Source organism: Orcinus orca, chromosome 9, assembly GCF_937001465.1.
Source record: "Orcinus orca chromosome 9, mOrcOrc1.1, whole genome shotgun sequence".
NCBI lineage: Eukaryota > Metazoa > Chordata > Mammalia > Artiodactyla > Delphinidae > Orcinus > Orcinus orca.
This window is the reverse complement of record NC_064567.1, coordinates 85,053,767-85,070,091: the sequence shown is the minus strand read 5'-3', so window position 1 is coordinate 85,070,091 and position 16,325 is coordinate 85,053,767. Positions and strand designations below refer to the sequence as shown.

General features: G+C 34.4%; 1 protein-coding gene across 1 annotated transcript in view; it reads left to right on the top strand.

Moving 5' to 3' along the window:
• Positions 1-16,325, top strand: part of RSBN1L (round spermatid basic protein 1 like) — a 61,937-nt gene that overhangs the window by 23,516 nt on the left and 22,096 nt on the right. The window contains exons 2-3 of the mRNA XM_004263394.4: positions 7,982-8,098; positions 15,510-16,150. Of these exons, the coding sequence (XP_004263442.1) occupies positions 7,982-8,098; positions 15,510-16,150 (758 nt within the window). The remainder of the gene's footprint in view (positions 1-7,981; positions 8,099-15,509; positions 16,151-16,325) is intronic.

Genomic DNA, 16,325 nt, shown 5'->3' with positions numbered 1-16,325 from the left:
AGATCAGAGATCCTTTTCTCTATGGCTTTCTTGGTTTTCATGTAGCTAAAAATTGCCTCTCTTTTTCATTTACATATATACTTATTGCTTTATTCTCTGTTGTGTGATAAGAGGTAATCTGGCAATTCCCCTTTATTCCTGGGGGGCCTTGTTTCTGCAGTTCTCCATTCCTGTGTTTCGACCTGAACTGTTACCCTTTAAGCCAGCTACATAGCTTTCATACTGATATTTTCTTGTGTTGCTCTCCTGTGCTCTGGGTCCCTTGTTTCCTGGGTCTCATGTCTTCTTCCTTCTTTGTTTACTCCTTTTACTTAGCATGCCCTCATGTAACTTCCTCAGAAAGGATGCATGTGTGGTAAAAATTTTGAACTTTTGCTTGTCTGAAAATGTCTTCCATCATGCTTGATTGATAGTTTGGCAGATTTTAGAATTCTAGGTTAAAAAATATTTTCATTACGAATTTTGAAGTTACTGCTGTATTACTTTCTAGCGTCTACTGTTGCATTGACGGAGTCCAGTTCCACACTGTTACCTGATCTTTTATATGCGATCTTTTTTTTTTTTTCCGCTTCTTCTGGAGGCTTTTAAGATCTTTTCTTTATCCCCAGTGTACTGAAATTTCATGAGGGTGTGCCTGGTGTGTTTGGGGCCGGAGGGGCTACAGTGGTGAAGTCCATTCTTTGTACTCATGCCTTGAAGAATCTTCATTCTGGAGACTGATCTTTTTATGGGAAATATTTATTTATTTATTTATTTATATTTTTCTTCCTTATGCAATTGGTTTCTTTTTCTGAAATTTCAGTTAATTTGATATTAGATCTCCTGAATAGATCCTTTGTGTTGCCTTATTTTTTGCTATTTTTCACTTCTTTGTCTTGTTGCTCTGATTTTTGGAAGATTATCTAAACTTTATCTCTTCCAACCTTTTAATTAAGGCTTTCTGTTTTGCTACTGTCTTTTTAATTTTTAAAAATTCTTGTTTTTTAAATTTCCTGATTCAGTTCAGCTTGAGTATTTTAGGGAAGTACAATCAGCTTGTCTTTGCCTTGCCTAGGGTACCTGAGCCTTGAGGCCTGTTCAGTTCCTCCAGAAAATGAAAGTTTCAGTGTTTGTCTTAAAGGGTGAGATTGAAATGATCACTTGAATGTTTGGGGTGAGGGTGGGAGAACTGGGAAGTCCAACTCTTTCTTACATAAACTTATAAACAATTTCCCTTGTTTTAAGATCCCTGTATGTGCGTATGTGTGTGTGTATATATACATATACAGACGTATATACATAAATGTGTGTATATGTGTGTGTGTTTATATATATACACACAGTATACATATATATGTCAGATTTGGGATCCTTTTATAGATTTACATTTATCAACTTGCAGTTTTCGTCTAACGTATCATGAGCATTTCCCCCATGATGTTAACTGTTATTTAAACATGATTTTTAATGGCTTCATAATTTTCCATTTCTGAATATAACCAAATTTATCTAACCAATCTCCATTATTAAACATTTGTTATTTACAATTTTTCACTGTTAAAAATAATGTGGGATGAAGACCCTTGTATGTGTATTTTTGTGCAGGCTTGGTTTTCTTTTTATTAATCTTAGTTGTGGAATTGTGGGATCAAAGGAATGATGAGTTTTAATATTTTTCCAACATACTGTTAAATTGCTCTCCAGTAAAGACTATCAGTTTACGCTCATCACTGTGTAGAAGTGCCTATTTCGCTTCACCTTTGCCAAGCAGCACTGGTTACTGTTATTTTTAAGAAAAATGGTCTTTTTAAAAATTTTGTGTCCATGTAAGATGATGGATATTCACTAAACTTACTGTGGTAATCAGTTCATCCTGTATGTAAGTCAGATCATTATGCTGTATACACGTTAAGCTTATTCAGTGCTGTTTGTCAGTGATATCTCAATAAAAATGGTCAATTTGATAGGTGAAGAAATGATTTCATGTTATTTTAATTGAGCTTTTCTTCATGTTTGACATTAGCATTCTTTGAAATTTGCTTGTTTTGTGTCCTTTGTATCTTTTCCTATTTTCTTTTTAAAATTTTATTTTTCTATTTTTAATTTTTTTGGTGGTAAATTGTGAAAGTTTTTTATATAAAAAGAATTCTGCATAAAAAAGAAATCAGCCCACTGTCTTTTGGGGAAAATTATTTGTCTTTATTGAGACTTACCCAGAAAAATTTTGGATCCCTACTGTTATTGGAGGAATAGCTGTATTAAATCTTAGAACTGTTTGTCAGAAATGACCAGGTCAGTTAGAAAAGGGATATACATTTGAAGAACTACTACTGAAAGACTTTCAGGACTAAGAATTCCCTTCCTTGCCATGGAAAAGAAGGAAGGATTAACAAAGATCAACTTAGAGCACCTTATTGGAGAGAAAGTCATGATGTACTGTAGAAAATAACAGTAATTTCTCACTTTTATTACAGGATTCGTTTCATGCATTGAACAAGCATTTATTGAGGGAGAGCCTTCTCTACCCTCAAGGAATGTACACTGGTGGGGTTAGGAATGATGCTAAGAAGAAAGATATGTTTGTAACTGACTAGAATACGGTGTGATATAGAGAACCTGCTTGCTGTATTATAGCACAATGGACCTGGTCTAGTTTCTTAGCACAGAACAAATGAGAATGAGCCTATCAGTGACTGCCAGAAGTTAGAGCTGTCACGTCTTTTACCTGGAGTGATAAGAGACAGGTGAGACAATAAAAATGAAATGATTCTCAGCTGCTATTTAGTTTTGAACAGTTAATTTTTTCTTCTGTTTTTGAGGTCACTATGAGGATGACAGTGAGAGTTAAAATTTTTGTCAAAATGAAAAGAGTAAATTATATTTCTTATATTTTTGAAAGCAGGGATGTATACAGTACATTTTTTAAAGTAATTAGAACTGTTAAAAAATGGGTGGCAATCTCCTGTTATCTGGAAATCTGTGAATTAATTCTGAAGATTTCAGATGAATGGTTTGTTGATGTATTATTTGATCAGTCTCTTAAAAGTATTTACAAAGCTTTTTATGTTTTGCTTTCTTACTGGAGCAGTTCATATAATACTTGTGTGTGTTTTTCATCCCTACATTATTATAATGACATTAATACTTGTGGAGACAAGTGAATTTTATTATAATCAGATGAAAACATTTATTTTGTTATTTAAGAACTGGTTTCCAAAGTGGTACTTATAATAAAAATCAACTGATACCTTGTCGATTTTAAGATTCTTTAGTGCAGCACTATTACTCATTTTTATCTCATACACGTAAATGCTTAATAGAAATGTATTGGGTGAGTGAAATACATGTTACATTGATGCATATGTGGCATATACTGCTAAATCATAAGTTGACCATATGTTTGAAAATCCCATTTATATTTTGTTTGAAATTATTTTCATCAGCTTTCTTTTTTATATCTTAACTTCTACGTATAAGGTATGTCTTTAGCCCATGTGTGTTTTTCCACATATATAATTTAAAGTATGTTGTGAGTTGATAATGACTTATTTATTCCTTCTCTTTCCCTCCATTCTTAGATTCCTTTTGCATCTTTAAATTCAAATCATATCACGGGTCTCTTAGCATCTGTGTTCCGTCTGTCCCCTATCCCCCTTTGTATTTTCAAATAAAAAGTGTCCTTATGTTAAATTGGGCTTTTCAAAACAGATAATTTGTTGTTCTTATGGTGGAATAATTCTCACTTTTATTCTAAGAATTGTGATGGGAAGATGAGCTAGAAATTCTTTCCAAGCCTTAGATTAAATCATGAAGGATAAAACGGTACAAATTCATGGTCATGAAAAGAAGTAAAAACTAAGAATGACACTTGTTAAAGAACAATGTATAGCTGTAAACTTGATGCCAGGGAGTCTTTTCCTTGTGAAAAGACCTCGAAGTGGCTTTTATAAATATGAATGCATGACAGTGTGGTAGCAGCAGACTTGAGGTTTTATAGACAGTGAGGTTCTGACTTGTTATGGCCCCAACTAGAGAGCATGCGTGCCACAAACTACAGAGCCTATGCGCTCTGGAGCTCCGGTGCCACAACTAGAGAGAGAAAACCCTTCAGGCCACAACTAGAGAGAAACCCACGTGCCGCAACTAAGACCCGACGCAGCCAAAAAATATAAAGTCTTTATTTAAAAAAAAGATAAAGAAATGCTTTTCTACTATGTATATATAGACTGATTTGTTTTTGCTTCCTTTGCTTTGAAGGTTTTGGGTGTAGTATAGGGTAGGAGGTAAATGCAGTTATGTTGTCAGTCACTCTTATAGTCTTGACTGTGCCACTGTTTTTGTTTCCATAGGTGTTTTTTGTATAATGACTTCACACCTTCAACTTATTTTTACTTGAACTATTTAATACCATACTTAAAGGCATATTTCAAAACCCCTTTTCCTGTATTACAAAACTAATATGCTCCTATTGCAGAAACTTAGAAACTTTTTGCCACTTAAAAGTAATGGCTTACAAAAAGAAATGAAATTGAGTTATTTGTAGTGAGGGGGATGGACCTAGAGTCTGTCCTACAGAGTGAAGTAAGTCAGAAAGAGAAAAACAAATACTGTATGCTAACACATATATATGGCATCTAAAAAAAAAAAAGGTTCTGAAGAACCTAGAGGCAGGACAGGAATAAAGACGCAGACATAGAGAATGGACTTGAGGACACGGGGACGGGGAAGGATAAGCTGGGACGAAGTGAGAGAGTGGCATTAACATATATACATTACCAAATGTAAAATAGATAGCTAGTGGGAAGCAGCCGCATAGCACAGAGAGATCAGCTCTGTGCTTTGTGACCACCTAGAGGGGTGGGATAGGGAGGGTGGGAGGGAGATGCAAGAGGGAGGGTATATGGGGATATATGTATATGTATAGCTGATTCACTTTGTTATACAGCAGAAACTAACACACCATTGTAAAGCAATTATACTCCAATAAAGATGTTAAAAAAATAAAAGTAATGGCTTTTAATGATTTGCAGTATTATCTTTCAGTCTGTTTTCTGAATGTGTATATTAATCATAAATTTTAAAAAATTGTGATGTGTAGAGGCAGGAGGTATATATGAGAAATCTCTGTCTTCTGTTCCATTTTGCTGGGAACCTAAAACTACTCTAAAAAATAAAGTCTATAATGTCTATAAATAAGTATATTTATAAATAAAGTCTATAAAAATTGGGTCATATTATATTATAGTTTTATTTCCTGAGAAACTAGTTTAATTTTATTCTGAAAAAAATTTGTTTTGTGACTGTGATGGTTTATAGTGTATCATATTTTTATATATGTTATTAAAATTCTATAGTTATTTTAATCTGTGGGGTTGGAAGTCAGGATCGTGGTTACCCTTAGCAGTGCTGCATAATAAAGACTGGAAGGGGGTACCTGAGATGGGTTCCGGGTGCTGTTCATGTTTGTGAAAATTGAACTGTATACTTACGTGCTTTTTTCTGTATGTATATTATACTTTAATAAACTTTTAAAAGTTTAATAATTATTGAAATAATACTTTTAGGTTAATAAGATTAATAGGGAAAAGAAATGCTGAGACATTTCAGATGACTCTTTTCTTCAGTTGTGGTTAATAATATATAACTAGTTCATTTAAAAATGTGTAGTTACTTAGGCAATATTAACTTATATATGTGTCTGAGCTCCAGCTATTTGTACTGACATTTTATGGCTGCATGACAGCCTATGACATGTTTTCAAGGACTTTAAAACAGCAAAAAGTAAGAGTAGTGAGCCAATCTGAAGTGTGAGAACAGCTTAATCTATTCTAGAATTTTAGAATAAGTTGTATATGAACATATGAGGACTTTATCTAGCTTTTTCATCTCTGTGTCCCTAACTTTTTCTTATACTCAGCAATGTGTATTTGTTAAGTCAGTGAATCCCTGTTTTAGTTTGCTCAGCCATCAACTGTCCTCTCATCTGCTTTGAGTATTATCACTTTAAAAAAAGCACTTTGTCAGTTTGATAGGTGAAAATATCTTGTTTGAATTTGTGTTTTTTAAATTAATAAGTTTTAAAATGTTTATTAAATACATAGATTTAACTTTTTTGAGAATTATCTAGTTAAGTAGTTTGGAGAGTCGTTCAGTACGGTAGCCCCTAGACTCGTGGCTTTTTTTTTTTTTAATTAATTAATTAATTTAATTTTTGGCTGCTTTGGGCCTTTGTTGCTGCATGCGGGCTTTCTCTAGTTGTAGCGAGCGGGGGCTGCTCTTCGTTGTGGTGTGCGGGTTTCTCATTGCGGTGGCTTCTCTTGTTGTGGAGCATGGGCTCTAGGCGAGCGGGCTTCAGTAGTTGTGGCACATGGGCTCAGTAGTTGTGGCTTGCCAGCTCTAGAGCGCAGGCTCAGTAGTTGTGGCGCATGGGCTTAGTTGATCCGCGGCATGTGGGATCTTCCCGGATCAGGGCTCGAACCCATGTCTCCTGCATTGGCAGGTGGATTCTTAACCACTGTGCCACCAGGGAAGTCCTCATGTGGCTTTTGAACAGTTAAAGTTGAGCTACTTTGAATTGAAATGTGCCATAAGTGTAAAATATAGACTGGAATTTGAAACCTTATTATGAAAAAAGGAATGTAAAATATCTCAGTAAGTTTTTAGTATTGGTTCCATGTTGAAATGATGTTTTAGATATATTGGCTAAATAAAATATTATTAAAATTAATTTCACTAGTTTTGTTTTGTTTCTAATGTGACTACTAGAAAATTTAAATTTACGTATGTGGTAACCATTATATTTCTGTTTGCAGAGCTGATCAAGACAGTAATCTAAACATTAGGTGACTAGGACCTGAACTTAGGGTAGTATTTATAGAAAGAGAAGTAAGGAGGGATTTTAAGAAATTATGCAATTGGCATATATGTTATATAATCTTGGGTGTTACATTACAGGCTTTTTGCAGTTTTGTGTGTTTCCATCATAGCTTTGTAACCAGTAGTAAGCTTTTTGAAGACAAGGATTTTATCACTATTTTAAAATTCTCCTCTGCATTTCGTCTTTTGCTGGGTGCATAGGAGCTTGATTGAACAACAATAATTAAAAGGACATCGAGGGCTTCCCTGGTGGCGGAGTGGTTGAGAGTCCGCCTGCCGATGCAGGGGACACGGGTTCGTGCCCAGGTCCGGGAAGATCCCACATGCCACGGAGCGGCTAGGCCCGTGAGCCATGGCCGCTGAGCCTGCGCGTCCGGAGCCTGTGCTCCGCAACGGGAGAGGCCACAACAGTGAAAGGCCCGCGTACCGCAACAAAAAAACAAAAAAAAAGAACATCGAATAATTTTATATACACAAAGTTTGAATTTTTAGAATGCAGGTCAATGATTCTTAGAGTTCCTATACCCTTTATTTTAATATCATAATATCACCAGTTAGCCATGTCAGTCATATCTTTTTTAAAAGGTGCAAGTATAAGGGAACTAACATCTAGTCTTATATATATACCAGGCTCTGGGTAGTCATTTTATATCTTTCTTCATTTAGTCCTTGTAGTAACCCATGAGAAAGATATCAACCATTATTTTACATATTAGAATATTGAGAATGACTATTTTTTCCAGTGTTATATTAACCAATCCAGATATGCCCAGCTTCAAAATTAGCCCCTTTTCCGTTGTAGTTTACTCTCTCGATTAAAGTTAGCCACTTACTTTAAGTGATTTGAAGTTAGTTTGTTGTTGTATTGGACATGAAGTATGTGAAGAATAATCTTTAGAATAAAATGTGGAGTGATAAATTTTGATAGTTTATGATGTATTATATATTCCGGTGTTCAATATATGAAAGGAAATTTATAAATAACTAAAACCTTAGAGAAAGAAAAAAAAGCATGTTTGTTTTTCATTCTAATTTTCTTGGTGTGTTGTAATTCTAGAAATTTCACTGTAGTTCATGAAAAAAATAAAATTTTAAAATAGTTTTAAATATTTATTTTGTCTTTTAGATAAAATCAAAGACAAAATTAAAGAAAGGGATAAAGAAAAGGAAAGAGAAAAAAAGAAGCATAAAATAATGAATGAGATCAAGAAAGAAAATGGAGAAGTAAAGATTTTGCTGAAAAGTAAGTTTATATTAAGTGATTTCAGTTGTACTGTGTTACATTGTTCAGTATATATGTATTGGCTTAGTGATTAAAGTAAGAAATGTTATTTGGTGCTGAATTTTGCTGGGAATAAACATTTGTGGTCAGACTATGAAAGGTAAATATAATAGTGGGGTTTTCTAATCTGTGTAGTAATATGTCTTTAGTATATTTATTTAGTGAGTTATTAGAAAGTACTAAAGGTAATTATAAGGTTCCTTAAATTATTTGAAAATAGGTTCTCTAACTCTGTGTTTATATTACTAGTCTTTATCCATATTTAGATAATCTAAAATAAAAGGCTAAAGAAATTTTTAGCATGATAGTTATGGTGGAGGAAGAGATCTTACCAATATTTGATGATAATCACCATAGCATAGTCTGGGATTTAGAGGGAGCATTTTACTCTGAGCTAAATAAGAAGGTGTTGTTTTACTGTTTGTTTCTTGCATGCTTCAGAATATCCTCTTTTTGTTTCCTGTTTTTTCTCATTACAACTATTTTTAGTTGTTGTTTATACATAGGGGTGGATGGTGAGGTAATAATATAAATCCTGTCAATAAATCTGAACTTTTCCAGAGAGAATTTGTGATAGAAGGATAGTTTTAAATTCACTCAGATAGCAAGGTAAGAAGAATCAGTGGCATTTGGTTGCTAGATAGCAAATTCATTTGCTGCCTCAAGTTAACAATTTGTGGATCAGAACACGTTGACTTTGATTAATTTCATATTGAATTTATGTGTGGATAAGCCTTTCTATCTGCATAAGGGAGAAAAGGCCATAGCACTGTAGGTGCAATGAAATTACTGGTTAATTTATATTATTTAAGGTAAACAGTATTAGATTCTATAATTTCATTTCATTCTTTGTCATGTTTCCAGATGTTCTTTGGTGGCACTTTGTCTAAGCTCTATTTTCTACTTGTCAGAACTTTATTTTCTATAAAATTCTTTTGACCTTGAAGAAACATGTCAGAGCTTAAGTTGATGGCTACTTGGTGAATGCTCATGGTCCTTTTGTTCTATTTTTTTGCCAGTGTGTTTTATCTATGTTGTCTAAATAGACTGTAAGCCTTTGAGGCAGGAGTTGAATATAATCACACTAGTGCTCTACAGCAGCTAATGATTAACACTTGAAATGTTTTCTTACCTTTACCCTCTTGGTTTAGTCAAATAGTCATTTTTTATTGGTTTAGTCATATAGTCATTTTGTTATCCGTTTGTACAGTGATGTAAATTCCTGTCACTTGGTTGAATGTTAGATTCCTAACATACGATTAATGTGAAGTATGTGAACGTAGAAATTACATGTGCAATCAGAATTTTAAATAGCCTGAAAAGTGGAGATTTTCCAGTAATATACAGTGGTAACCTTGACTTTGAAGTAAATGAAAAATTTAAGAGGTATTTTAAACCGAGCTAGACTAAAACCTAGTGATGATAGAGGGGAAAAAAAGAGATAGATTTGGAAATAAATTGGTGACCTCTGGGATGACCATAGGAAAATCTATTTATTGTAAAATGGAGGTAAATAATAATTTAATTACTGTCTTACAGGGTTGCAGAGATTAAATGAGGTAAAGTAAGGGGGAAGTGCCAAGTACAGTTGTCTAGCCCTCAGGTATTCAATAAGTAGCTATGAATGTTACTTATAAACACATGAAAGATTAACTCTTGTGATTAAAAACAATGACAAAACTATCTCCCCTCCTAGTGGTTAGTATATAGATAATTAAATGAATAAAAACATGATTAATTTGAGAAATTGTGCCTGTCCCATGGTAAGCACTGAGTAAGTGTAAGCTATTGTTACCATCTGGCAAAAACAATTTGTTCTGCTTGTGTGGCCGGCCATTTCCCAAGTGAGCCTTATGATCAGGGAAAGGCATCCTTTGTTACTGGTGTCCTGGAGCAACAAGAGAATCAGTTAAGTGGGGGCAGTAAGTATCCTATTATTTACTACTTTATGTCCCTTTTTCTTTTATGGCTTTCAACTTTTATTCTCTCCTTAAAATTTTCTCCTTCTGATAATGCTAACAATTGCAAGCTATGGCAGACGCAGGCATTGATTGATTGGTGATGACACTTGAATATCTGACAGTAGATGCTAACTCTCACTCCATGGGACTTCCCTGGTGGCCCAGTGGTTAAGAGTCTGTGCTTCCATTGCAGGGGGCACGGTTTGATCCTAGTCCAGGAACTAAGGTCCCGCATGCTGCGGGGCACGGCCAAAAAAAAAAGAAATTTTTTTTAAAAGGGGGAAAAAAATAAAGTAACTAACTGTTAACTCCACACCAGTCTTATTTCTTCCACATTTTCATTAAAAACTGTGTTATGACTAGAAATATGTACATGATTATATACATGCCAGAAATGTTTTATTGATGCAGAAATCTTGTAAATGTTTTTCACTGATAAAATAGGAGTTTGCTTTATTAGAAACAGTTTAAAGGAACAAATAAATTTGAAACATAAGCTTATTTAGCTCATCCTTTTATATCTAATGTCTACCAACTACTTTTTCTGAGTACACTTATGTGTTTCAGCCGTTTTATGTTGTTTATTGATAAGGTGTGAGAACATGGATGTTATGATTATAGTATTCTTGAGAGTAAATTTTATCATTATAGCATATCAGTGAAGCTTGCTGACGAGCAGGTAGAAAGGGGATGAAAAGAAGCCAGTGTTCAAGGTTATTGGTAGTGTACTAAAGGTCACAGGTAGGTAATTCATGACAGGAGGAGCGAAGATGTTGCTGTGTCAAAAAAGGAAGTCATTCCCCAAAGACCAAAGGTTGAAAATAGCTAAGCTAATTACTGCTTTCTGTGTATGATAATGGAATTATATATATATATATATATATATATATATTACTTCCCATATTAGATATGAAATCATATCCAGTATCTCTGGGCAACCTTTATTTTTCCTTTATTAACACTAAAAATATACTAAGGTTAGGAGTGGAAATTAATTCCAGTGATTTTGTGATTTTTAGATTTTTTAAAAATAATTTGCCATTAACAACGCATGCTGTTTTTTTAATCTGTGTGTGGTTTTTTTCTGTCTCTGTATGAGTTCTTCTTCTGATTGTGTGTGTGTCTCCATTTCTCTCTGTGTCAGATTCTCTCTTTGGCTATCTGTGCATGTGTGTGTCTGCTTGGTGTGTGTGTGTGTATGTGTGTGTTTGAGGTCCACTATGCATATGTGTGTGGCTCTTTGTGGGGAGGGTCTCCCATCAACCTTATACTTTTATACTTTTTGAGGGTCCATATTACTTAGCAATTCTTTCCGTTATAGGTATTTACCAGGATCCTTTAAAAAAAACACTGTAGTTCTGATTTATTGGGCTCCGTTTGAAGAATTATGAATTTAGAGTAAATATGTACTTTAAATACCTTTTAGTATAAGATAAAAACATTAGCATTCAAAATGATCTTATCTCCTTAAGTATTTAAAAATTTCCTACATATGTATCTGTTGCATTTCATGTATCATTCCAAGACATTAAATGAGTGAGAGATTGTATAAAACTTTAAAAAAAATTACCTAGTAAAGGCTAGTGCCTTGATTTGATTTAAATGTAAAGAATGCATTTTACCTGTACCCACTGAGGGGGGATCCCCAAGACTACCCCCAGGTTTGATGATTTGCTGGGAGAATTCACAAGACTCAGCATAAATTTGTACTCATGGCTGTGATTTATTATAGTGGAGTATATAAAGTAAAATTAGTAAGGAGAAAAGGCAACATGTGGCAATTTCTGGAGGAAGCTAGGCACAAGCTTCCAAGAGTCCTCTCCTAGTGGAGTCACAAAGGATGCACTTAATTCTTCCAGCAGTGAATTGTGATAAAATATGTGAAATGTTGTCTACCAGGGAAGCTCATTAGAAACTCAATAGTCAGGGTGTCTACTGGGAGCTGGTCACATAGGCACCCCCTGTGTAGCATGTAGCAAAATTCCAGAAGGAAAACAGGTGTTCAGTGTAAACCATATTGTTTGCACAAACAGTTCAGGTACACTGAGCCACTCTTATCAAGGAATGGTAGTAACCTTCCCAAAATACAAGTTCTCAGATACCAGCCAGAGGCCACCCTTGCAAGCAGGCCTAAGGATAGCAGTCTCAGATGTGTTATGTTTAACTCTTTTCTGCACACTGTGCTCACTTTAGTATTTAATTACAGAGTAGTTTGTCATGGAAGTTTAATTACTTGATGCTCAATATAATAGTCTCTTGACTAATTTCTTATTAGTTTGTATTTTCCAGTTTCTATTATACTACTACTGTTTTCATCCATCCTTGTGACTAAGAAATAGACAAACTGTTGTACCTATTTTATTTTAAAGTAACATGACTGGATATTTACTATTTTAACTTTAAAATATGTGTTAGTTGTAAATATAATAGGATATTAAGCTTATTTTTTCATTCAAATGAAATTCTGCTTATTTTGGCAAACCATTTAATTTGTACAATTTTACATGTATTTCCAGTTTAGTTATTAATTATACCTAAGCCCGTTAAACTTTAAGTCCTGTTTTTTAATACACTACTGTCTTTTTTGCTTGACTCATTTGGATTTTACTTACATATATTGAATATAAACCTCTTTTATCTTTCATTTTGATTAACTCCCAGTTTTTTTTTGTTTGTTTTTTGCGGTACGCGGGCCTCTCACTGCTGTGGCGTCTCCCGTTGCGGAGCACAGGCTCCAGACGCGCAGGCTCAGTGGCCATGGCTCACGGGCCCTGCCGCTCCGCGGCATGTGGGATCTTCCCGAACCGGGGCACGAACCTGCGTCCCCTGTATCGGCAGGCGGACTCTCAACCACTGCGCCACCAGGGAAGCCCTTAACTTTTTATTATTAATTTTTTCCTAAGATTTTAACCTGAATCTGATGTTTTGATAGTTTATACCTGGGTAGCAAGTATGAATTTGTTAATATATTTTAAAACTACTTACATATAGACTCGAGAAAATTAACACTGTATTAAGTGTTGCATTTTATGACTTTGCAAACCTGCATAATCAATAATGTTGACAGATTTTTAGTTTTGCTTTTCATAATGATACCAATTTGGTCTCCATTGCATACTTACGAATTTTTAGAAGAGATAGTTTATTATTAACATTAAACTTTGTTTTTTCAAGAATTGCTATGAACTTGAGAGAATATTTATGGTTGTTGTTTCAGGGTTAGGATTTAGTGATAGTATTCATATGGTGAAAAACTGACTGAATGGGAGACAAGGGGAAAAACCTATGAACTTCAGGTAGTCTGTTGGTGAGAGAAGTCTTTGCATTCATGGAGTCATTAAATGTTCATCTGTAGCAGTGTACTAGATGCCAGGAGGGATTTGATGATTGGTAAAAAAAAGTGTTTCACTCTGAATTCATCAAAGTTACTTGTTTCACTCATACAGTATCCTGAAGGACATATATTATACAGGCATCCTATGAATGAAAAAATAATAACTTTATATGACCATATTCATAGATATAGAATATATAATAACATGAGGTTAGAGTGAAGTGATTTCAGTTCCAACTACAAAGATGAGGGAAAACAAAATGAAGAAGATGATGTAAGAGTAGTCTTTAAAGGATGGGTAAGAAAGAGTTCAGTAGTAAGTACTAGGCAGGGCAAGGATATTTTAGGGAAAGAAAATGCCTTTGCCAGTAGTAGGAAGATAAAGTAGGACTAGGTATGTTTCATAAGAAGTTGTAAGTAGTGCAGATTGGACCAGAGCATGGCGTACTTGACGGCATTGACTCTGGATTCCAGACTGAAGAGGTTGTATTTGAGAACGCTTGAAAGCAGTTGAGTCAAGGGATGAACATGATCAAAGCAATATATAAAGCGTATAGAATGATTAATATGGCTCCCGCATTAAGGATGAGAGATAGTCATGAGGCTTTTAGACCAAAAATTAAGGCAGTAGTATCATGGAAGTAAAAAATAATCAAGGATGAGTTGGGTAATTACATAAAACATTGGAGAGATCAGGAAGAGCGATTTGAGAGAATATCATTGGATTTGATATATTAACATTCTGGGAAAGTAAATTTGAGTAGACTGGAAGCAGACCCAGAATTTAGGGGATAAGAATGGTCAGTTAATAAAGGAAAGGCACTGGGCATTGCAGTTTTTTATAAGAAGTTTGATGGTCAAAAGAAGAGGATAGAGAACTTTAAGCAAGGGTTTTGGAGTTGATGGGATGGACTTATTTTGGGGAAGTAGGCAGGACATCTCATTCACCAGAGACAGAAAAGAATAATAGAGATATGTGAGGATGGAAGAATTTGGCTAAAGAAGCAGGTTTAGAAAACTTAATTCATGACAGGTTATCTATAAAAGTGAAATAACAGGTGGAAACAGTGAATGCCTTCTTTCCTCAACTTATCTTAATGGCTTTTTTCATATTATCTTAGGAAGCATAATATTTTCTCGTGAGGATGTTTACTCTTTTCTATTTTTCTTATCGTATAGAAATAAGTATACTGTGATAATGTTGTATTTATATATGTACACTTAAATTCTATAGCTGTATAGCCTCTGTGGATTAATCTTTTATTCTTTGGATTTCTGAATTACTGAGCCCGGGGTCTACTTGCCTTTGGTTACAGAAACTCATTAATATATAAACTTACTATGACCCATGTCTTTCTCTTTCTTTCTTTCCTTTTTTAAATTTCTCTCTTTACCAGTACATGGATATCATTTGTACTTAGGACATGATAAATGATTCTAATTTTGTCATCTCTTATGGTACCTTGTTAGGTCTTCACTGGAAACTTTGTAGGCTCTAGTAGATCTAACATAGCCCATTTTGGATGAAAGAGTACTTTACCAAGGAGGACACATGGTAAAAAGCTAAGGAATTGCTATGTTTGTTGCTGATACACTATGCAAGTATTTTTCTCCTTTTATGATTTGTAAGTCTTGACACCTATATGCAATTTTTAAGAATTTAAAGTAAAAATGATATGTATCGATGGAAAACATCTGCAGGGCATTGTTCATATTGACTTTTGTTCATCTTTCCATTTCTGACTTTCTGTATTTAGAATTTGAAGATTATGGTTTCTAAAGCATTTGTTTCGTTACTTCAGTAAATACTGATTGAGCATCTGCTACATGTCAGAATGGTACCATGCACTCTAGGCATAACTTTTTCTTAAGCCTTCCTCTGTGTGTGTGTGCCTGTGTGTGTGGAGAGAGAGGGAAAGAACCTGACTAAATTGTGATTGTCAATACTGTGTAAAACAAGTCCCAAATATAAACTTCATTCTGAGTGAATTTTGCTTATTTATTATAAAACAATTCCTAAAGCATGGTTTTTAAAGAAACTAAAATACAGAGTTTCAAAAAAAATGTTTCCCAACAGGTGGGAAGGAGAAACCAAAAACAAGTGTAGAAGACTTACAAATTAAGAAGGCAAAGAAGAAGAAGAAAAAGAAACACAAAGAGAATGAAAAACGGAAGCGTCCAAAAATGTATAGCAAATCTATTCAAACCATCTGCTCAGGATTGCTGTCTGATGTTGAAGATCAAGAAGCCAAAGGCATCCTAAGTGATAACATAAAGGATTACAGTGGAAAGAATTTGGATACCAAGAACTATGATTCCAAAATTCCAGAGAACAGTGAGTTTCCATTTGTCTCATTAAAGGAGCCACGGGTTCAGAACAACCTCAAAAGGTTGGACACTTTGGAGTTCAAACAGCTCATTCATATTGAGCACCAGCCTAATGGAGGTGCATCAGTTATCCACGCCTACAGCAATGAACTCTCCCACCTGTCTCCTGTGGAGATGGAGAGGTTTGCAGAAGAGTTTGTGGGTCTGGTGTTCAGTGAAAACGAGAACTCTGCAGCTTTCTATGTAATGGGTATTGTTCATGGGGCAGCTACTTATTTACCTGATTTTTTAGACTACTTTTCATTTAATTTTCCCAATTCACCAGTGAAAATGGAGATATTGGGAAAGAAGGATATAGAGACAACAACTATGTCCAATTTTCATGCTCAGGTAAGAGGTTTTAGTTTTTTTATTTTAACTTTTAATTATATGTTTTAGGCAAGTTTCTGTTCTTTGTTCCTCATTTTGCTATAGGTTTGAAATAAAGAGATAAGAATATAATGAAACCTCTTGGGAATATTAAGAATAAATTACTTTCTTGATGTGAATGCTAGAGGTTAAATTT